The following is a 24,707-nucleotide window of genomic DNA, read 5'->3' as shown; positions in this document are numbered from 1 at the left end:
GCCGTAAGTGACGACTATGTCTCACTCTCTCTCTCTCCGTCCTTCTCTCTCGACCCACAGCAGCGTAGGCAGTGGCATAGTGGTATTATCACTGGACCAGTAATCCAGAGACCCAGGGTATTGATCTGGAGACATGGGTTTGAATCCCACCACAGCAGAAGATGAAATTTGAATTTAATTAATAAATCTGGAATTAAAAGCTCGTCTAATGATGGCCATGAAACCACTGTCAATTGTTGTAAAAACTCATCTGGTTCACCAATGTCCTTTAGGGAAGCAAATCTGATGTCCTTACCTGGTCTGGCCTAAATGTGACTCCAGACCCACAGCAATGTGGTTAACTCTTACATGCTCTCTGAAATGGCCTAGCAAGCCACTCAGTTGTACCTAACCGCTACGAAGTCAATAAAAAGGAATGAAACCGGACGGACCACCCGGCATCGACCTAGGCACCGGAAACGACAACAGCAAACCCAGCCCTGTCGACCCTGCAAAGTTCTCCTGACTAACATCTGGGGGCTTGTGCCAAAGTTGGGAGAGCTGTCCCACAGACTAGTCAAGCAACAGACTGACATAGTCATACTCACGGAATAATACTTTACAGACAATGTCCCAGACACTGCAATCACTATCCCTGTCCCACTGGCAGGACAGACCCAGCAGAGGTGGCGGGACAGTGGTCTACAGTAGGGAGGGAGTTGCCCTGGGAGTCCTCAACATTGACTCCGGACCCCATGAAGCCTCATGGCATCAGGTCAAACATGTCCTTCAATGTCCATCACCAAGAGTGGCTCGGTTGCACCACTACTGACCAAGCACTAAAGGACATAGTTGCTAGTCTGGGTATGCGGCAGGTGGTGGGGGAACCAACACGAGGGAAAAACATACTTGACCTTGTCCTCACCAATCTGCCTGCCGCAGATGCTTCTGTCCTTACTATATTGGTAGGAGTGACCGCCGCACAGTCCTTGTGGAGACGAAGTCCCGCCTTCACATTGAGGATACCGTCCATCGTGTTGTGTGGCACGATCACTGTGCTAAACGGGATAGATTTTGAACAGATCTAGCAATGCAAAACTGGGCATCCATGAGGCGCTGTGGGCCATCAGCAGCAGCAGAATTGTACTCAACCACAATCTGTAAACTCATGGCCCGGCATATCCCCCACTCTGCCATTACCATCAAGCCAGGAGACCAATCTTGGTTCAATGAAGAGTGCAGGAGGGCATGCCAGGAGCAGCACCAGGCATATCTCAAAATGAGGTGTCAACCTGGTGAAGCTACAACCCAGAACTACTTGCATGACAAACTGCATAAGCAGCATGCAATAGACAGAGCTAAGCGATCCCATAACCAATGGATCATAATCGAAGCTCTGCAGTCCTGCCACAACCAGTGGTGAATGGTGGTGGACAATTAAACAACTAACTGGAGGAGGTGGCTCCACAAATATCCCCATCCTCAATGATGGGGGAGCTCAGCACATCAGTGTGAAAGATAAGGCTGAAGCATTTACAACAATCTTCAGCCAGAAGTGCCGAGTTGATGATCCATCTCGGCCCCTCCTGAAGTCTGGCATTACAGATGCCAGACTTCAGCCAATTCGATTCACTCTGCGTGATATCAAGAAACGACTGAAGGCACTGGATACTGCAAAGGCTATGGGTCCTGACAATATTCCGGCAATAGTACTGAAGACCTGTGATCCAGAACTTGCCGCACTCCTAGCCAAGCTGTGGTAACATTAGCGCCACACAAGTGCCAGGCAATGACCATCTCCAACAAGAGAGAATCTAATAACACATGGCTATCAGGATATAATCTGCAATGCCTAACCCATACATTTGCATTCTCTCATGCAGGTCGGCAGCTGCAGGAGAGTCAATTGAAAGGGGGACAGCAGTCAATCTCTGAGGACGAGCAATCAAGAGGATGCACCATCCCATTACTCTCCAGCACCTTCTACCAGCGCAGATACTTTCACCTCATTGGATTTGCGCTCAGCTTTAGACTCGGTCACAAGCTGGTGAGAGCACTGCACACATGTCCGAGCAGCTGGCTGAAGCTGAGACAGCCAAGGGCTCTGATAGTCAGAGGACTGTGGGTGGTCAGGCCCATGCTGAGCCCCAAGCTGATGACGAGACTCTGGCGTCAAAAGCACAGGGCATGCTAGAGCTGCAGAGAGGGGTAAGGGAACATCTGACAGAGCTGCCAGAGGCCATGCACAGCCATGAGTGGACAATGGAGAAGTCCAGGAATGCCAGGAGTGCTGCCACGTCTCAGGCACGTGAGCACATTGCTTCCTCCATCGAGAGGTTGGCGACCCTCAAATAGAGCCAGATCCTGCAGATGTGCACAGACATGCACACCATTGCCTTGGCTCTGCAGTTCCACCTCCAGTAGCCGCAATGCTCGAGGAGAGTCTGGCACCTGTGCAGGAAACCCTCATGCAGCTGGGGCCCTCCAGGCCTCAGACAGCCAGAGGACGACTGCCAAACACATCCCAAGCCAAGGGGCAGCTTGGTCAGCAGCCTGCCTCCATCAGGGGTCAGGAGTCACACCGCATAGACCCATGCCAGGTGATCGGTAGGCCTCCAGAGTGCTGTCCTTGCACAGGACAGGATGCCCTGGCATCTTAGCCTTTGCTGCTCCCCGCAGCTTACGCGCTGATGTTCCTCAGTGGCCACCCTTACTGATAGCCGACCCCTTTCACCCAGCTGTACGGCCAGCCGACCCCTTTCACCCAGCTGTACGGCCAGCCGACCCCTTTCACCCAGCTGTACGGCCAGCCGACCCCTTTCACCCAGCTGTACGGCCAGCCGACCCCTTTCACCCAGCTGTACGGCCAGCCGACCCCTTTCACCCAGCTGTACGGCCAGCCGACCCCTTTCACCCAGCTGTACGGCCAGCCGACCCTTTCACCCAGCTGTACGGCCAGCCGACCCCTTTCCCCCAGCTGTACGGCCAGCCGACCCTTTTCACCCAGCTGTACGGCCAGCCGACTCCTTTCACCCAGCTGTACGGCCAGCCGACTCCTTTCACCCAGCTGTATGGCCAGCCACATCGACCATCCGAGACCAAGTCCATCCGTGCAGAAAGCACAGCACAGGTGGCCAACAATGGCCTTCGCTACCCCTGCCCGTACCCAATGCTAACCACACTTACTTGTTGACACATCACTGATAGTAAGCACTATACCTCTCCCAGAAGGAAGAAGGTACCAAAAACAAAAGCTGCAGAAAAGTCCCCAACCTCAGCTCTCACCCAATGTCCCCACAAACTATGGGGGTTCACAGCAGCCTAAAGGTTGACAAGCAGGCTTTGTTTCGGTGTTACACACACGAGTGGCTGCGCAAAAAAATTTAAAGGTACCGTGAATTGAAAAATAACAGTTACACACAGCAACAAAATTTACAGGGCACACTGCTCTTACCCTTCCAGCTGCACAGAGCGATGGGTGCGACACGAAGAGTTAATGAGAAAGTCAGGGCCAAAGGTGCATCCATATACAACACAACACTGATTAGAGTCACAATGCAAAAAAAGCTATCAGCAATCTGGTTCCAGACCCTACCATTCATTCATCTTAGCACCTAGAAAGTGTAAGGAAAACACAAGTATCACACTGGCACTGCTGCAAACATCTGTATTCCCTGCCCATACACACCTGCGATCCAGCAATGCTATAAACATCTGCATTACCAACCCGCCTCCCAGCACTGCTGTCAACATCTGGACTCCCCCTGTACACCTACGATCCAGCATTGCTGTCAACATCTGGAATCTCCCACTGTACACCTACCATCCAGCTCAACAGGTCAGGTGTTCATAAATGTGGGAGGATCACAATTAGACTGGTTTACCTGGAACTGCTTTTGAGTGCCTGGGCCTCGTCCAGCACCATATACTGCCACTTGACCCTCTGAAAGTACTTCACATCCTGGACCACCAGCTGGTAACTGGTTATCACCACATGGAACGGTGCGTTCTGGGTGTACAATGTTTTCTAAAACCAAGAGAATAGCAAAGATAGCAGTTACTAGCAACTGATCACCAACCTCAATGAAATACTGCAATGTGACTGCGTACAGAACTGACCCCAAAACTCAGAGGCAGTACACAAGTTATGAATATGGTGTAAAACAACTGGCTGCCATGGATAGTGAAGATGTTAAACACATAGAAGCTCTGTTAACAGTTTTTACAGAAAGGAACATTCGGCTTCAACTGTGCCAGAAAATACTTGTGTAGCAACATTGCGTGCAACCCGAGGCAAACCACACTCCGCCCCTGCTTTTCCTTATCGAACATGCTGCCCTTAACTGACACAACTCAGGGGCGCGAGCTCAGCTTGTGCATGTATGCTGTGGATATCCAGATTGAACTCGCTGCCACCTCTTCATTCCTCAACTAAGCTGCTCAACTACTCATAAATGTTCTGGATCACCGAGAATTTGCTTCAAATCAACATCAACAAGACTGAGGCCACCGTACTTTGCTTAGCACCCGAGTCCCTCCCTCTCCCTGGATGCTTCCTCAGACTGAGTCAGTATGAAACCTTATGCCCTGTTCAACTCTGAATTCAACTACAACCCCAAACTTTCTCTATAAAGACTGATGATTTCCATCTCTCCAACACTGTCCATGCCCTCACCATCTGAACCTCGCTGCCACCGAAATCCTTATTCACACCTGTCACATTCAGACTCAATCACTTCAGCGCTGTCCTTCCTTCAGAGAATTGCAACTCGCTCAAAATTCTGCTGCCCACATCTTAATCCCACACCAGATCTCACTCTTCATCTCTGTCCTGAACTACCTTCATTGACCCCCGTGGAGCCTATGGTTCCAGCAGGCAAACTCTCATTCCTCACCTCCTTTGCATCTTGCTTCTTCCATTCCTTCAGCTGTTGAACCTTCAGTTCTTTCACCATACAATCTCCTTGCTACCTCTCTGGCCTTCCTGAAAAGGCCTTCCCTAACTCTACCTATAGAATGCCAATCACCACCACTCACACTTCTCCCACCACGTCGGAATCTGTGAAGCCATCGAGGACTGATAATTAAAATTGATCTGTCTGACTCAGTACTGTTGTTAATTTATTCTCAGGATGTTTATGTTTCCTACAAGGTCCCATTAATTGCCCACCTCTAGCTGGCCTATTGCATAACTGAGTGTCTTGCTAGGGCACCCCACAGAGCAGGAATAGTCAACTGGGTAGTATGGGACTGAAGTTACAGGTACATGAGTTAAGTATCTTTCCCTGAAAGACAATCAGTGGAAATGATATGTTTTTATAATAATCCAACAATTTTCTGGTACCAGTCCATATATTAGACATATTGGCTTCAGTTTCTCAACTCGTTACAGTAAGTTTAAAACTCAAGCTCGGAGTTGCTAGGCCACCATACAAACACTTATTTACATAGTAGCTTTAACTTAGTGAAACAACCCAAGGCATTTCAGACAAATTTTTTTTCACCAAGTGCGTAAAGAGATATTAGGACAGGTGACCAAAAACTTAGCTAAAAATGTAGTTTTAAGAAGCATCATAAAAGGAGGAGAGAGGACCAGAGGTTTAGGGAGGGAATTCCAGAGCTTCAGGCCTAGATAGCTATATATATTTGTACGGTTGGGGAAGAAGTTATAGTTTCATGTTGAGGTTAACAATCCATTCTAAAGCTTTAGCTGATGTAATGTAAATAGCTGTGATGCCATAAGGAATGGATCTCTTAGGGCACGAGTTCAATATGTGGGTAATGGTCTGACCTGGATGGCCACAGTCACAATGTGAGCTGCCCTCGTGTTCCACTTTTGGAGCAAGTGGCCACATCTTCCCTGGCCTGTCCTCAAGCGGTTGAGGGCTGTGCGTATTTTCTGTGGGAGGTTTAAACCTGGGACTTCACCATTCGCGTCAGTTACCAGGTTGTGGTTGGTGATGTTAGCAGTCAACCAGGAGGTGCACCATCAAGAGGTAGAGCTGTTGTCAGTTTGTATGGTGTGGAGTGTGTTCCAGTAGGGGCTGAGATTTCAGGTGAGCGTATGGGTTTTTTCTTGAGGTCCTGTATCAATGAGAATGCTTCGTTAGCTGTCAGCTGGTGGTGTTCTTTGAGGAGATTGAACCTCCTGATAGCGACAGGGATAACAATGTGTGCTAGCACAGGAAGCGACTCGAGCTGTGTTGGTCTCAACGTTCCAGAAATAATCCTCATTTTCCTGGAGGTGGACAACTACTATGTTTGTGTGGTGGCTCCCTTACCAGGTTGAGCAGCAGTGCTCTGCTGTTGGGTAGACCGGGGTGAGTGAAGCAGTGCTTGGTTCTTTGGCTCTGCTGCCCCAGGTAGCACCGCCAGTTTCCTTATGAGATTCACTCTCGTCTTGACCTTGGCTTCAGTGTTCTGGAGGTGTTGCCGGTAGGTCAATGTATGATCAAGAGTGATGCCAAGGTATTTGGCGTTGGGTTGTGGGTGAGTGGTCAGCTGCAGAACTGGACGTGAAGTTCTTCCCTGGCCTTCGAGTTGTCCAGGTGGAAGGCTAAAACGACAATCTTGGCGGCATTTGGTCGGAGTCTCCATTTTCTGAAGTAGGCCTCCAGAGAACTTAGATCTTTATTGAGTGTTTTCTCAAAGTCCTGAAGTTCTTTAGCCTGGAAAGCCAGGGCCAAGTCGCCAGCGTATATGAAAAGCCACGACTTTGTGGCAGGAAGGTCACTGATACATAAATTGAAGAGGGTTGGTGCGCAAACTGATCCCTGTGGGAGCCCATTGTTGGTTCTGCACGGGCAGCTGATTTGACCTCCAAGATGCACATAGAACTGTCGGTTGCTGATCATGGAGTTGATTAGTTGTAGGGTTTTCACACAGCAAATTATTTTGGAGAGCTTCAGCAACATGCCTGTATGCCACACTGTGTCATAGGCACAGGATAAATCAACAAAGGCCGTTCCTGCCTTCAGGCCTTTCTGAAATCAGGCCTCAATACATGTGGTCAGTGTCAGGACCTGCTGCAGCCTGTGTGAAAACCTGCCTGTTGGTGAGGGCTGGTGGGGAGGTGGGGGGCAGGGTCGGTCATCGCTGCTTCCAGGTTGGGACTCAGTCTGTTTAGCAGGTGTTGTTCCAGGACCTTATATGTTATTGAGAGCAGGGCGATGGGATAGTAACTGCATGGGTCGTCAAGTGGCTGCCCAGGCTTGGTAATGGCCACCATCTTGGATTGGCACTAAATAGCTAATGGAGGGGCAAAAGGAAGTGCTGGATGGACAAGAGGCCAGAGCTGGAGGACTGCAGAGATCATGGAGGGCTGGAGGAGATATAGAGATACGGGAGGGAGCAAGACCATGGAGGGATTTGAACAGCAGTATAAGAATTTCAAACTGAGGTACTGCTGGACAGGGAGTCACTGTAGGTCAGTGAGCACATAGGTGACATTAAACAGGACAAAGATAGGGGCAGAGTGTTTTGGATGAGTTACTTCTGCCTGCCTCTTATTGACCATTCCCATCCACCTCTCACTGGCCAGCAAGTGTCACAGTGCAAGTGCTGAGACCCGGATAACTTTCCCTTCCCTACCCCAGGATCAAATGATGCTTCCTAACACTGCCAGATGGAGCTCAGCAGAGATCAGTGGTCAATCCTGGCAGGTTTGAATTAAAACACCAGGCAGCGAGTAGACCCATGAGTTATAAGTGGAGGAGAGTAGGCACTATACTGAGATGCTCACACCAGCTTCCAGTGTTCAGCAGTTAGGTACAGTACAGATATCGGTCAATGAAATAGGAGTCAGAGTAAACCTTACCTGACTCCAGAACTTCCTGATCACTTTTCTGTCATGTGGGTTCCCCCAGTAAGGTAGCACCTAAAAGTGAAAGGAAAACAAACATACTGAACATGTTTCAGCAGCTACTCAGTGCAACATTCAGCACTTATTTGGAAACGATGGTGAAAAGCAAACGACTCACTAGAATGAAGTAAACAAAGAGAAAACTTTTATTCCTATAGCACCTTATGTCCCCATGCCCTCAATAAATGAATTATTTTTTCCAAGTTCAATCACAGTTTTTATGCAGACAGCAGCCAATCTGTGCACAGCAAGGTTCCACAAACAGCAGTGAGATAAATGACCAAATATTTTCAGTTTTGCGAGTCATGTTGAGAGATAAATGTTGGTCAGGACACCATGTTGTTCTTCAAATAAGATTCAGTGTGAAGGTCCTGGGACAGAATGTGTTGGAGGTAAAGAGCTCTAGGGTGAAGGCCCTGGGACAGAATGTGTTGGAGGTAAGGAGCTCCAGTGTGAAGGTCCTTGGACAGAATGTATTGGAGGTGAGGAATTCCAGTGTGAATTAGAATTAGAACATTACAGCGCAGTACAGGCCCTTCGGCCCTTGATGTTGCGCCGACCTGTGAAACCATCTGACCTACACGATTCCATTTTCATCCATATGTCTATCCAATGACCACTTAAATGCCCTTAAAGTTGGCGAGTCTACTACTGTTGCAGGCAGGGCGTTCCACGCCCCTACTACTCTCTGCGTAAAGAAACTACCTCTGACATCTGTCCTATATCTATCACCCCTCAACTTAAAGCTATGTCCCCTCGTGTTTGCCATCACCATCCGAGGAAAAAGACTCTCACTATCCACCCTATCTAACCCTCTGATTATCTTATATGTCTCTATTAAGTCACCTCTCCTCCTCCTTCTCTCCAACGAAAACAACCTCAAGTCCCTCAGCCTTTCCTCGTAAGACCTTCCCTCCATACCAGGCAACATCCTAGTAAATCTCCTCTGCACCCTTTCCATAGCTTCCACATCCTTCCTATAATGCGGTGACCAGAACTGCAATACTCCAGGTGCGGTCTCACCAGAGTTTTGTACAGCTGCAGCATGACCTCGTGGCTCCGAAACTCGATCCCCCTACTAATAAAAGATAACACACCATATGCCTTCTTAATAGCCCTATTAACCTGGGTAGCAACCTTCAGGGATTTATGCACCTGGATACCAAGATCCTTCTGTTCATCGACACTACCAAGAATCTTCCCATTAGCCCAGTACTCTGCATTCCTGTTACTCCTTCCAAAGTGAATCACCTCGCACTTTTCCGCATTAAACTCCATTTGCCATCTCTCAGCCCAGCTCTGCAGCCTATCTATGTCCCTCTGTACCCTACAACATCCTTCGGCACTATCCACAACTCCACCGACCTTAGTGTCATCCGCAAATTTACTAACCCACCCTTCTACACCCTCATCCAGGTCATTTATAAAAATGACAAACAGCAGTGGCCCCAAAACAGATCCTTGCGGTACACCATAGTAACTAAACTCCAGGATGAACATTTGCCATCAACCACCACCCTCTGTCTTCTTTCAGCTAGCCAATTTCTGATCCAAAGCTTTAAATCACCTTCAACCCCATACTTCCGTATTTTCTGCAATAGCCGACCATGGGGAACCTTATCAAACGCCTTACTGAAATCCATATACACCACATCCACTGCTTTACCCTCATCCACCTGTTTGGTCACCTTCTCGAAAAACTCAATAAGGTTTGTGAGGCACGACCTACCCGTCACAAAACCGTGCTGACTATCGCTAATGAACTTATTCTTTTCAAGATGATTATAAATCCTGTTTCTTATAACCTTTTCCAACATTTTACCCACAACCAAAGTAAGGCTCACAGGTCTATAATTACCAGGGCTGTCTCTACTCCCCTTCTTGAACAAGGGGACAACATTTGCTATCCTCCAGTCTTCCGGCACTATTCCTGTCGACAATGACGACATAAAGATCAAGGACAAAGGCTCTGCAATCTCCTCCCTGGCTTCCCAGAGAATCCTAGGAGGTCCTTGGACAGAATGTATTGGAGGTGAGGAACTCCAGTGTGAAGGTCCTGGGACAGAATGTATTGGAGGTGAGGAACTCCAGTGTGAAGGTCCTGGGACAGAATGTGTTGGAGGTAAGGAACTCCAGTGTGAAGGTCCTGGGACAGAATGTGTTGGAGGTAAGGAGCTCTAGTGTGTAGGTCCTTGGGCAGAATGCGTACAAGATGATTACAAGGGGATCTAATCGAAGCTTTCAAAAATTAGTACAGGTTTTGAGAGAGTCAACAGCGAAGAGATTCAAGTGGTTAGGAAATTGTCAACAACAGGGCATAGACTGCAGATTGCCACTAGAAGAATGAAGGAGGAAGTGAGAAGTGTTTTTTTGGGTGCATTAATAAAACGTGGCATGTTCAACCTCAAAATGGCTGTTGATGCACACACACATCAACAAATAGAGAAAGCCACTAAAGGCAAATAGAATCTTTATATCTCGAGGCACAGGTTAAAAAACCAAGAGGTAATGTTTGACTTGTACAAGACCTTAGGCTTCAGTTGAAGTACTGGGAACAATTTTGCCCCCCATTACAGAAAGGATACAAGAGCAACACAAAAAAGCGATCTAATCAGAGGTCTTGAGGATTATGATCAAGTGAGCTGCAATTGATTGTTTCCAGTAGTCAGCAAGATGATGGAGATGGCACAAGGGTAAAATAACACAACAGAACGAAAATGGGGAATAGAGAAAGGTTTTGAACACAGATAGTTGGAACGTGGAATTCTCTGATAAACTGCAGTTTAAACAGTGCCCCATAATTTCTGTTAAAATTGAATGAATTTCATGAAAAAGAGGAATAAAGGTTTGGCAAGTGATCAAGAGATTGCAAATAGATTAGCTAGGATATTAAAGGCAGTGGGATTAGAAAAGGTGGGATAATAAAGGGTATGCAGAGCAAGTGGGATAGATCAGATTCGATTGAAGGCTATGGTGAAGTAGTAGCAGAGTGGGGTTAGACTCACTGTGAGATTAAAGGGCACAGCGAGCAAGTAGGAAAGTGGAAGATTAAACTGTATGGGAAGCAAGTAGGAGAGTAGTATTAGATTAGGTAGGATATTAAAGGGCAGGGCCAATGACTAAAAAGTTGGAATTAGACCAATTGACATTAATGGATATGTGGAGTGAGAATAGAGTGTGATTAGCCTTAGGTGCTTTATGCACAGTCTATGATGGAGTGCATTCAGAGGCACATCTGTAGCTCCATCCATTGGTCTCTGAACCAGCTGAATTACCACTGCCCACCCGTCTCCACTGCGCCCCCACCCCCTCCCCCCACAGAAAATGCATGAAGGCCTCCTCTGATTGAACTTTTGTACTGAGAGCGTGATGCCACCTTTTGGATTAGAAATTAAACCGAGGCCCTGACCACCCCCTCAAAGAACAACAGTGCCCTGGCAAAATATTTCTCCCTCAACCAACACTGATTATTTGGTCACCCATCTCATTGTTGTTTGTGGAATGTTGCTGTGTGCACAATGGCTGCTGCATTTCCTACATAACATTGAATATACTTCAAAAGTAATTAATTGGCTGTGATGCGTGTTGGTACATCCCAAGGTCATGAGAAGCACTATACAGATGTAAGTTCTTTTGTTCTTGCTTTTCTTTTAGCAGAGAGGATATTTGGCCTGCGAGAGACTCATTGTAAAATGGAAGTGCATTTGAATCACAAAAAAGATTTTAAAAATCACATTCAATGTCAAAGAAAATAAGATTCAACATCTCATTTGAAAGACTGCAGCTTAGACAATGCAGCGCCCCCATCAAACTGCACTGAAGTGTCAGCCCTATGCTTAAATCCCGAGAGCAGGTCTACAATCAACGATGGTCTTGAGCCAGGAGTGCTAATACTGATCTCAACTGGCCCAACAGAAAAAGTGGGAGGAGAAACGTCTTCTGCTCAGTTACATATCCAAAGCAAAGCCCTTCTGTCAGTCCAATAATGGGTGAGAGACGGCAAGTCACTCAGAAGCTAATGGACAGAGGTTGAAATCCATGCCGAACATAACTTCTATTTTTAGTTTGTAATTTTACAATTCCTGACCGTACTACCATGACCTTAAACAGAACGAGCATTCTATGCTTTTTGTGAAGCAGCCAGCTGAATGTGCTCCTTTCTCTGGAAGCAGAGAATTTTTAGAGGATTTCTTCAGTGCCTACAATGCAGTCCGATTCCAGGTTTACTGATAGCAAATGTGCTCACATTTATTTGTGGCAGGATAATTGGCAATGCAATACCGCCACCTAGTGCCAACACTACTCAGGAAACAAGACTTAATAGAGTTCATCTCACTGGTGGAGTTTGTGTTCAACTGATGCACAGTGTGCACTCTCCACCCATAGGTACAGACCCATTCATCTCAGCCCGGAGAGCAGAGGTACAGGTCAGAACTAGGCAAGGCCTGGTTCCTGCTCTGTACTGGCACGGTTCTGGTCACACGAACCACTGGACCCGGTCAGCCACTGGTTGACATGCAAGCAGGATTTTAATACTTGGAATGTAACTGATAAAGCGCATCTATATCTATTTCAGAATTTGGTCTGAAAAGAAAGACAGGAGAGTAACGAACATAACAATGCACTACAGCAGTACAAGCACCTTGACTGCATACAGCTACACACATGCAGCTCCAAACTTGAGTTACAAGAAGCAATAGTGATGACTGCAGCATTACAAAAATTCATTGCCAATACACCAGCACCACAGAGCCTGAGTGCACCACTCTCCACTTCTTGCCTGTTACCTTGAATCGTGAGACGAATCTGGAGAACTCCTGGTGCCAGTTGTTGAGTGTGGAGGCAGGAGAGATGATTAAGAATGGGCCCCAGATGTTTTCTCTCTGCACAGGAATTGATTCAATAAACAAAAAAATGTACTAAATTCAGTTCATTCGATTAGTTAGTAAAAAGACTGACAATTTTTGTAGGAGTAGTAGTTGATGGGATAACTGACTTTCACCTCAGGTGCCCGTGCTTGCATCCCAGTGCTGACTATGTAATGCAGTTATGTGAAGAGAATGCAGAAGTCAGATAGCACAACACAAAACTATGCGCATTTCACAAATGGGCCACAAATTCTAAATGACTTCTGGCACCAAGGCTACAAAGATGCGAGCTGCAGGCATGGAGATGTAATAAGAGTGGAAAATGGTGCTCTTCACAAATTACAGTACAAATTTGGGACATGGTAGAGTAGAGGTGTCAGACAAACAGCCAAATCTGTCCTCCTTCCATCCGGCCTGCAGGGTCCTGGTCAGTTCCAGCTTGTGCACAAAGCTGATTTAGACTTGTGTTCATCTCTGGCTGTTTAAACTTCTCTGGCCTGTCAGAGCAGAAAAGGCTGCTCAATCAGCTGTTAAAGTGTGAGGAGGGGTGATGCAAGCATCAAGGAGTGGACAGTGGGCTGCACAGAACCGGGCAGCGCAGCTTGAAACTGGGGAGCTCATAGAGTCATTACAGCACAGTAGGAGGCCACTAAAATAAAAGCAAAATACTGCGGATGCTAGAAATCTGAAATAAAAACAAGAAATGCTGGAACCACTCAACAGGTCTGGCAGCATCACAGATGCTGCCAGACCTGCTGAGTGGTTCCAGCATTTCTTGTTTTTATTACAGCAGGAGGCCATTTGGCCCATCAGGTCCTTGTTTTTTTGTGTGTGGGAGTTAGTCTGTGTGCACTAGGGTTTTGAGTTTGTTGCACATTGTAGCCGTGGTCAGCTTATGCATCAGGGTTTAATTTCTTTGCCAGAGGGCTTCTATCCAGTCCATTTCCAAATGGTTGAACATTCCTGGTTTAGAATGTGCTTTATCGAAACTATGCTGTACCTGCCCCGGGTGCATTTAATGGCACAGTGTAGAGGGAACTTTACTCTGCACCTAACCGGTGCGAGTGTTTGATGGGACAGTGGAGAGGCAACTTTACTCTGTATCTGGTGCATGTTGCATCTGAGACAGAAGGGCAGCTGAACAGAAAACCAATGTGAAATTTACACCAACTGGAAGACTCTTACTTATGGGGGAGTCCACCCTACAAAGAAAGGAAGAACAAAAACAGAGTCAGGGGCTCCTGAGGATTAGTAAGATCTGCCAGTGGAATTTATCTGAAGTGGTGCAGCACAGGGCAAGAAGCTGCCACCATACAGCAGTATTCTGTGCTGACTATTCTAATTGTCAAATACTCTATAAATCTCACCTCAGCTAAATGTGCCAAGAAAGCAATGCTCTGTACCGTCTTACCGAGCCCCATTTCATCAGCCAGGATCCCATTGATACCCTGAAGGGAAAAGAAAAGGAAATTTTAAATGAGATGGAGTAACAGAGGAGACAAATGTACCGTATTCATATCAGACAGGGATGCAGAGTTAAGGCAACACTTCTAGCTAGGTCTCCCTTCAAACAGGTAGCTGTGTTATAAAACAGTGCACAGATGCTGTAACCCGAAGTTTGGAGACATCCAGTTGGTGCAGTCGGTGAGCCACCACAGTCCTGTGCCACACAGTGGTAAATAGTGTGTTTGGAGATGGTGATACAGCTTCTTTGAATTGCCTCCTTTGTGAAAGGAAAACCTTACAGATGAACTACTATTATTGGATGAGTAGTCACATGCTTCTAAATGCACCATGTAAAAATAGCAATTCAAATACGTTACAGATAGTGCATAAAACGGCTCCATTCTGACTCCACCACAGTGATTCATGGGACACATAGCCGGTCATAGTGTGGTATGTGCGACCCTCACTACCAATGAAGGACACATGCACCTGAATGCCGGCTTATGCACACAGACACACTCTCTCACTGCTCAGATTTTACCTGTTCATAGAGGTTAGCGAGCCAATTCATGCCCTTCAGCTGATAGGCCTTGAGTTTGCCATTGAACATGGAAGGCTGTGGGATGTCCTCACCAGCTCGAATGGAAGGGTTGGCCAAGCTGTAACTCTCCCCAAAACCTGTCCCAGATTCATTGGCTGCCCGCAGTGCTGCCATGCGGCTCTCCTTTGCCTCTTCATCGAACAATCTGGTCTGAAAGCAAAAGAACATAGAATGGTCGCCAGCTGTAATGAAGCTGCAATTTTGAGAAGCGCAGGCTTTTGAGAACAGCAGCAACCTGTTCTGAACCTGCATTGGACAATATTGCCTGCAGCAGGATTTTACTGTGTGATTTGGAATTTCAGTTCCTGCTGTCACACAGCCCACTGGCAGAATGGAGTACACAATAAAGCCTGGCTACCCGACCTGAAGAGACCCGACTGCGTGCCGAGGTCGGGTCGGGTCGAAATTCCGACCAAAGCATTCAGGCTCGGGTCGGGTTAGACAGTGCTGCTTCCGGGAAGTCACGGGATCAGGGCTTACCCATGATTCCCCACAACTCCAGCTGCAGGAATAGCCTGCTGCCGAAACAGAGGAAGGAGATTCGTGTTGGGTCGGGCGCGAAAAAAAATTGAAGGGCTCGGGTCGGGTTTTAATTTTATAAGCAAGCCAGGCTTTAGTACACAATGTCCCATAGAGCATCCAATTATTCCAACCAATTACAGTGCTGGACCTGTGAAAGCTCAGAATCCACACCTCCCACAATGTATTTCGATACAATCTCATTCAAACAGAGGAAGTTTTTCACCTGAATTCTACTCTCGCACTTAGTCACCATCATTAAGCACAGAAGATGCAAGATTATATACTTACATAGTGCCTAAAAAGTGGACACGTTGCAGCGCTAAGTTACAAACTCTATCCAGCAACCTGACACTGTCAAAATCCGTGAACAGAACAACAAATCATCAAACCAAACTACCCATACAACACAGCACAAACCAAATCCCTCTAATCCACAGCACAGAACAGCCAGTTTAATCATCTCTTATTGTACCAAGGTGCTATTTTCCAATAAGGCTATATGAATGTAAACTGATACATATGGAAACAAGGTTAAGGGCATCAGTGCGAGTCGGTGAATGAAAGGACACTCTCTCCTGATGTACGGCACCCACATCTTCTCCAGGTATAATTCTGCCACTTCCGAATGGCTTTTTATTCTCCACAAACACCAACTAATCCAAAACTCAGCCAAGCATATCTTATCCAACATTAAGTCCCTCTCGCACATCCTCACCCCTACAGACCACCACTGGCTCCCCATCCCAAACATATTAAATTCAAACTCATCTGCAAATGCATCTACGGATGTGCCAATTGCATTTCCCCAGCCTTATATTCCAATGCCCCCCACCCCCCCCCCACAGTGCTTTCTGTGATTCTCTGACTCTAGCCTTGTGTAAGCCCACCTTTTGGATCACTCAGTCCCACTCTCTGGAACTCACCTCTTATACATTTCCAGCTTGGTCTCAGCCTATTCCTGACTCCTCAGATACTGAAGAAGCCAGCATCCAGATGCAGCAAGACCTTGACAACATCCAGGCTTGGGCTGATAAGTGGCAACTAACATTTGCACCACACAAGTGCCGGGCAATGGCCATCTCAAACAAGACAGAGAATCTAACCATCTCCCCTTGATGTTCAATAGCATTACCATCACTCAATACCACACAATCAACATCCTGGGGGTTACCACTGAGCAGAAACTGAACTGGAGCAGGGACTAAATACTGTGGCTACAACAGCAGGTCAGAGGCGAGTAACTCACCTGCTGTCTCCCTAATGCCCGTCAACCACTTACAAGGCACAAGTCAGGAGTGTGATGGAATACTCTCCACTTGCCTGGATGAGTGCAGCTCCAACAACTCAAGAAGCTCACCACCATTCAGGACAAAGCAGCCCGCTTGACTGGCACTCCATCCAACATCTTCAACATTCACTCCCTTCACCACTGACGCACAGAGGCAGCAGTGTGTACCATATGCAAGATGCACTGCAGAAACTCGCCAAGGCTCCTTCGACGACAGCGCCTTCTAAACCTGCGACCTCTACCACCCAGAAAGAGGGCAGCAGATGCATGGGAACACCACCACCTGCAAGGTCCCCGCCAAGTCACAAACCGTCCGGACTTGGAACTATTTCACCCTTCCTTCACTGTCACTAGGTCAAAATCCGGCAACTCCCCCCCTAACAGAACTCTGGGTGTACCTACACCCCAAGGAATGCAACGGTTCAAGAAAGCACCTCACCACCACATTCTCAAGGGCAATTAGGGATGGGCAATAAAATGCTGGCCTAGCCAGCGATGCCCACATCTCATGAACGAATAAAAAACAAAATCAGAATAATTGCTGGATCTGGTGCTGGGAAATGAGGTGGGCCAAGTTGTCCAAGTGTCTGTGGGGGAACACTTGGGTAAGAGTGATCACTGTATCACAAGGTTTAGACGAGTAATGCAGAAAAGCGAGGAACAAAATAAGTCAGAATGTCTAGATTGGAAGAGGGCTAATTTCAAAGCAATGAGAATGGATCTAGCCAGGGTAGAATGGAACCAAAGACTGGCAGGAAGAGCTGTACCAGAACAATGGGTTATCTTTAACGAAGAGATGCTTCAGGTACAGGCTAGGAACATTCCAACAAGGCTGAAAGATGGGGGAACCAAGAACAGGGCTCCCTGGTTGACGAGGGAGATAGAGATGATGATGTAACAAAAAAACATATGTGACGCAGGTCAGTTGAACTCAAGTGAGAACCAGGCCATATACAATAAGTTGAGAGGGGAGGTGAAGAGGAAAATAAGACTGGCAAAGGGAAATAGAATTGAGTCAACATAAACAGGAACCCAAAGACCTTCTGCTGGCATGTAAATAATAAGCGAATAGTAAGAGGTGGAGTGGGGTCCATTAGGGACAGAGAGGGTAATATATGCTTCGAGGTGCAGGACAAGGCTAATATACTTAATGAGTATTTTGCATCACTGTTCACTAAGGAAATGGAGGCTGACAAAATAATCTGTAAAAGCAGAGAGTGTAGAAACAATGGCTAGGATAAATTTGAGATGGGGGAGGTACTAAAAAGGCTGGTTATACTTAGGGTTGATAAGTCACCTGGTCCAGATGGCTTGCATCCCAGGTTGCTAAAGGAAATGGGGATGGAGATAGCGGAAGGGCTTTTCATAATCTTCCAATCTACCCTGGATACGGGGGAAGTGCCAGAAGATTGGAGAGTGGCAAATGTGAGACCCTTATTCAAGAAAGGGTGTAAGGACAGTCCTAGCATCTACAGACTAGTTGTGGGTAAGATTTTAGAAGCAATAATCAGGGAAAATATCAATGCTCACAGAGATGTTAGAGTTAAATACGGATAGCCAGCATGGATTTATAAAAGGCAGATCATGCTTGACTAATCTAATTGAATTCTTTGATGAAGTAACAGAGATGGCTGATGAAGGGAATACGGTGGATATTGTTTATATGGATTTTAAGAAAACATTTGATAAAGTACGATATAAAAGGGTGGTTGACAAAATTGAGCCTCATGGGATAGGAGGGTCAATGTCCAATTGGATAAAAAATTGGCTTAAGGACAGAAAACAGCGAGCTGTAGTAGTAAATGGTTGCTTTTCATACTGGAGGATGGTGGACAGTGGTGTTCCAAGGGTCAGTACTGGGATCACTGTTTTTTTTTGATATATATAAAAAAAAAAATGATTTGGATCTTGGAATACAGAGTAGAATCTCAAAATTTGCTGACGATACCAAACTTGGAGGTGAGGCTTACATGAACCGCCTGCAACAGGACAGAGATTAGCTAGCAGAATGGGCAGACAAGTGGCAAATGGAATTTAATACTGACAAGTGCAAAGTGATGCATCTTGGCAGAAGGAATAGGAAGAGGCAATATACACTTAATGGCACAGTTCTAAAGTGTGTGCAGAAACAGAGGGACCTGGGGGTGCGTGTGCATCAATCTTTGAAGGTGGCAGGGCATACTGAGAGAGTGGTTAGTAAAGCATATGGGATCTTGGGCTTCATAAATAGAGGCATTGAGAACAAAAACAGGGACGCTATGCTATAAAGCTCTGGTTAGGCTCCAACTGGAGTATTGCGTCCAGTTCTGGTCATCACACTTTAGGAAGGATGCGAAGGTTCTTGAGAGGGTACAGAGGAGATTTACTAAAATGGTTCCAGGGTGGAGGATTTTAGTTACAAGGTTAGGTTGGAAAAGCTGGGTTTGTTCTCCTTAGAACAAAGAAGATTGACGGTGATTTAATAGAAGCGTACAAGATTATGACAGGTTTAGATAAGGTAGACAAGGAAAAACTGTTCCCATTAACAAATGGTACAAAGACTCGGGAACACAGATTTAAAGTTTTGGGCAAAAGATGCAGGGGGTATATGAGGAAGCACTTTTTTTTTTAATGCAGCGGGTGGTAATGACCTGGAACTCGCTGCCCACAAGGGTGGTGGAAGCGAAGGTGATCAATGACCTCAAGAAGTTGGTTGGCCACCTAAGAGAAATAGACTTACAGGGCTACGGGGATCAAGCTGGGGAGTGGGACTGACTGCATAGCACCTTGGAGAGCTGGCATGGACTCAATGGGCCGAATGGTCTTCTTCTGTGCCATAAATTACTATGACCTCTCCATTCTCCCTCTTGTTTAAAAACTCTCATACCCCAAATTTTTTAAACCAAGCTTTCAATCATCTTCCTAATCTCTCCCTCCTTGAAGCATCATCTGTTTTCCTGCATATCTTCGTTTACCAAGCAAACAGGGATGTTTTTAATACACAATGTGCTACATAAATGTCAACTGTTGTTCTTGTTTGCCCTGCACCCAGTCAGAAATCAGAAACAACCAACAGTTCACAGTAACAGGAGTGCAAGTGAACAGCTGTACAACCAGTGATTAAGCACCATCTCTATGCTAAACAGCATACCGTCAACACCAATACACCGAATATCTGAAGCCCTTCGGAATGAATTCTGCCACTCAGAAAACCCAACAGTTCTTACCTTGCATTGAAGATCTGGGTGTGAATCCAGCTCTACTGATGGAGCAAAGATCCCCCTCCATTGGCTGCAATAGCTTTGTCTGAAGTGAGTTAATGTAATCTTACCCCAGCTCCTGGAGGTAGGAGTGACCATCTTCTTGTGTGGTACTACCATTGTGCTAAATGGGATAGATACAGAACAGATCTAGCAGCTCTAAACTGGGCATCCATGAGGCACTGTGGGCCATTAGCAGCAGGACTGTATTCAACTAAATCTGCAACCTCATGGCTTGGCATATTCCTCACTCTACCATTACCATCAAGCTAGGGGGTCAACTATGGTTCAATGAGTGTAGAAGAGCATGCCAGGAGCAGCATCAAGCTTACCTAAAAACGAGAGAGAATCTAACCGTATCCCCTTGACATGCCAGTGGCATTATCATTGCTAAATCCCTGACCATCAACATCCTGGGGGTTACCATTGACCAGAAACTGAACTGAACCAGCTACTGAAGTCACATGGCTGTAAGAGCAGGTCAGAGACTGGGAATTCTGCAGTGAGTAACTCACCTCCTGACCCCCCAAAGCCTGTCCACCATCTACAAGGCACAAGTCAGGAGTGTGATGGAATACTCTCCACTTGCCTGGATGAGTGCGGCTCCAACTACACTCAAGAAGCTCAACACCACCCAGGACAAAGCAGCCCGCTTGACTGGCACCCCATCTATCAACATTCAGTCCCTTCACCACCAGAGCACAGTGGCAACAATGCGTACCATCTACAAGATGCAATGCAGCAACTCACCAAGCCTCCTTCGACAGCACCTTCCAAACCCATGACCTCTACCACCTAGGACGACAAGAGCAGCAGACACATGGGAACACCACCACGTGCAAGTCCCCCAAGTCACACAGCATCCTGACTTGGAACTATATCGCTGTTCCTTCACGGTCACTCAGTCAAAAACCTGGAACTGCCTCCCTATCAACAATGTGGGTGTACCTACACCACACGAACTGCAGCAGTTTAAGGCGGCAGCTCACCACCACCTGCTCAAGGGCAATTATGGGTGGGCCAAAAATGCTGGCCATTCCAGTCCCACTCACATCCCATTAACAAATAAAAAAAAAAGTTTAAAGCACAAAACTGCTCCAAACCTGACTCTAAATTAGTAAGCTCACACACAGCAGGATGGCACTTGTGGAAAATGCTATACTGGTGAAGCAGTAAGTGTTCTTGCAGTTGATGCTCAGATGTATTGCTGAGGTTGAGTAGAGAGGATGTCATTTAGCTGCTATATCAAATATGGAAGTGCTTCATGATGACACCTGGTCTCCCAAGCTCACACCAATTCCATTCTCGAACACCTACATAACTCATTCTTGATCAGGGATCTAGCACAAATTTACATCCTACAGTGCTTTGAAATCGGTCTAGTAAAAACATAGCACAAAACCAACCTGTGAGCGTGAGGCAAAACCTGCACCCCAGGGACTAGGCCAGAGGAGTCACAAGTGGAACATAATGATTTACATCAACAAAAGTAAAACCTGAGCCACTCACTTTGGCTTGCTGCACTCGAAAGGCATCCTCTGCATTCTTCAGCGCCTGCGCTTTATAGTATTCGCTATCTGCAAAACAAAGAAATATCACACACATTAAGACCTTAAACATGCCATGATGGTGGTTCGACTGGGGCTCAGGTTGGTGAAGTGCAGTAAGTCCACCTCACTAGATGCCTAAGGCCTTTCAGAGGGGGTGGACAACTGCACTCTTCAAGCTCACTACCACAGAAGCAAGAGAGGCACCAACCACCCTCTAATGTGTCCTAATGTACACCTAACGTAATGGTAAGAGATGGCAGAGAACAAACCAAAATGGAGAACAAACAAAGGTATCAGAGTTTTTTTTTTTAAAGGAAGAGACCATTGGTCCCAATTCACGGATCTTCAACCCCTGCCCCTCGCCCTCACCTCCCTCCACCATATTGGTCACTTCTTCTATTTCCCAGAAACCCTTCCATTGTCTCCTGACCCCATTCATACCCTCTGCTTTGATGGAGGCCTTCCCTGGTAACTCGTTTCACCTAAAGAGGAACCATGTCGTGGAAGAGTTTTCTTATTGTCTCACTTTTATCCTGTACCCCTGAGTTTTAAACCATCACTAGAGGGTACATTTTATGCTTTACTAGCTTAAACATTTCAATTAGGTCTCTTCAAAGGCTCCTCTAAGTGTGACTGCATGAGGATGGTGCCACGAAAGGGTTAAAACTCATCGGCTCTCATTGCCTAGCTACTCACTCACCGCATCTGTACAGGAGCTGCAGAGCTGTGTCTACTTTACACACATGTCGCATGCTCCCATGTCAATAATGATGAAGAAGTCAGATTGACTGAAGGCCAACGATAGCGCATCTAGCCATGGCCTTGGGTATGTCCTGAGACAATGGATCACATCAAAACAAGCTATGCAGACCACAGTGAGGAAATAGTGGAACTAAAACTGCCAGTATTGCAGTCACATTCTAGTCTGCACGGGACAACAACCTGTAGTTACATAGCACACCTCGTATGCAGAAAGGTGACTTCGAGCACTTTGCAATAAACAGGAATGGGAAATGGTGTACACTGAGCTTGAGAAGGGAGGGGAATTAGATTAGATTAGAGATACAGCACTGAAACAGGCCCTTCGGCCCACCGAGTCTGTGCCGAACATCAACCACCCATTTATACTAATCCTACACTAATCCCATATTCCTACCAAACATCCCCACCTGTTCCTATATTTCCCTACCACCTACCTATACTAGTGACAATTTATAATGGCCAATTTACCTATCAACCTGCAAGTCTTTTGGCTTGTGGGAGGAAACCGGAGCACCCGGAGAAAACCCACGCAGACACAGGGAGAACTTGCAAACTCCACACAGACAGTACCAGGAATCGAACCCGGGTCCCTGGAGCTGTGAGGCTGCGGTGCTAACCACTGCGCCACTGTGCCGCCCTAATGGTGAGGCAAGGATGGGGAATTAAAGGCATGGTTGAAGAGGATAGTATTAATAAGGTTTCTGAAAGCATGAGTGAGCTGCCAAGGCAGAGCAGTGAGTAGAGAATTCCAGAGGGCATCAGTATAGTGAATGAACAGGTAGTCACCAATGTTGGTGAACTGAAGCAATTTAAAAACAAGGGCAACAAATTTGAACTTAAAAGAAAAAAGAAAATTTACATTTTCTGCTCATTTGAAATAAAATTGCAAATGCTGGAAATGCACAACAGGTTTATCAGCATCTAAGAGAACAGGTTCTGGTTTGGGTGGTACTCTGGCCTATCTTGTCCACCTTGCAGCAACAGTCTATAGACAGACAACTATGCTCCAACTGTTGGACAAGTGCAGTGCAAAGACTCAGGGGGTAAAGAAGAGAATGTAAACTACACATTTACTGAAAGGCTATGCAGTACTGTGTACACATACAGGTGCACACAGCCATTAATTATTGAAATGGTACTATCACTGGTCACATTTTGCCTTCTGTTATTTCGGGTCTTAGATGGACTAAATAACATTTATTGCTGAGGTGGGGGTGTGCACAGTGATCCAGATCTGTAATAAAAGCAGTTTGGATGAAAGGTCACTGACCTGAAAATTTAACTCTGCTTCTCTCTCCACAGATGCTGCCAGACCTGCTGAGTATTTCCAGCACTTTCTGTTTTTATTTCAGTGATCCAGGTCTGTGCTGTCAAGATGGAGCTGTGTAGCAACTACTTACAAGCAACCCACTGAAGGGACAGAGAGAAAGGGTTTCACTTGTCGAATGGTGGAGCTAATATATCAAGGCTTCTGCGTTAAATAGCTACCTATTCAGAGCTTCGATCCAGCAACACGCCCTTGGGCCAGAGACACCAGGATGAAACATAGGAGAAAAGGAAAAAGGTGCATTTGGAAACATGGTGCATAGAGAACTGGGAAAAGCAAATAGCACTAAAGTGAAGAATAGTTCAGAAATAGGAGAGATAAGAAGGGGAAAATGCAAAGCAGTCTAAGATGGCTTTGGAGTGCTTGTACATAAATGCACAGAGCATGGTAAATAAGGTTGTTAAGCTGCAGGCACAAGACTCCACATGGCCCTATGACACAGTGGCAATAACAGAGACTTAGCTCAAAGAAAGGGAGGATTGGGAACTTAATATTGCTGGCTACAAAGTATTCAGGATAGATAGGGAAATGAAAAAGGAGGTGGGGGAGTAACCATATTAATCAAAGCAACTATTATAGCACTGGAGAGAGATGTAGTAGTTGAGGGGGTCAAAGACAGAATCAATTTGTTTAGAACTGAAGAACAAAAGAGGAGCTTTACACTTCTGGGTGCATACTATAGGCCATCAAATATTGGGACGGAGACGGATGAACAAATTTGCAGGCAAATTACAGATAGATGCAGGAATTACACAGCACAGGTAATGGGCGAGTTCAATTATCCTAATATAGACTGAGCTGTAACTGTCTAACAGGGAGACAGAGAGAAATTCCTGAAACGTATACAAGAACAGTCTTGATCAGTGTATTCCTAGTACCGAGGAAGGAGGTAGTGCTGGATCTGGACAATAAAAGGAGGCAAGTGGAGTATATTTCTGTGGGAGAGCATTTGGAAAACTGTGATCACAATATCAGGTTGAGAATAGCTATAGAAAAAGAGAAGATATAATCAAGCATAAAAATACTTAACTGGAGGAAGGCTAACAGCGAGTTGAAAAGTGATCAGACCCAGGTGGATTGAAATCAAAAATTGAAAACAAAACAGTAATTGAACAATGGGAGGCCTTCAAAGAGATAATGATCCAGGTACAGAGAAGACACATTCCTACACAGGAGGAAGAGCATCCAAAAATGGAGTTCCCTGGATGACTAAAGATATAGAGGGTAAAAAGAGACAGAAAAAGGAGGCTGATGACAATTCTAA

General features: G+C 46.2%; 1 protein-coding gene across 5 annotated transcripts in view; it reads right to left on the bottom strand.

The window, feature by feature from the left end:
* The window catches only part of ino80 (INO80 complex ATPase subunit), a 253,031-nt gene that overhangs the window by 142,915 nt on the left and 85,409 nt on the right, over nt 1-24,707 (bottom strand). For all 5 annotated transcript variants that reach the window (XM_068039700.1, XM_068039696.1, XM_068039697.1 and 2 more), the window contains exons 11-16: nt 21,314-21,381; nt 14,696-14,905; nt 14,076-14,156; nt 12,628-12,723; nt 7,796-7,855; nt 3,864-4,006 (exon numbers count right to left, since the gene is read on the bottom strand). In XM_068039700.1, the coding sequence (XP_067895801.1) occupies nt 3,864-4,006; nt 7,796-7,855; nt 12,628-12,723; nt 14,076-14,156; nt 14,696-14,905; nt 21,314-21,381 (658 nt within the window). The remainder of the gene's footprint in view (nt 1-3,863; nt 4,007-7,795; nt 7,856-12,627; nt 12,724-14,075; nt 14,157-14,695; nt 14,906-21,313; nt 21,382-24,707) is intronic.

The sequence above is a fragment of the Heterodontus francisci genome, chromosome 9 (genome assembly GCF_036365525.1).
Source record: "Heterodontus francisci isolate sHetFra1 chromosome 9, sHetFra1.hap1, whole genome shotgun sequence".
In the NCBI taxonomy this organism is placed as follows: domain Eukaryota; kingdom Metazoa; phylum Chordata; class Chondrichthyes; order Heterodontiformes; family Heterodontidae; genus Heterodontus; species Heterodontus francisci.
This window is presented reverse-complemented; position numbering and strand designations above follow the sequence as displayed.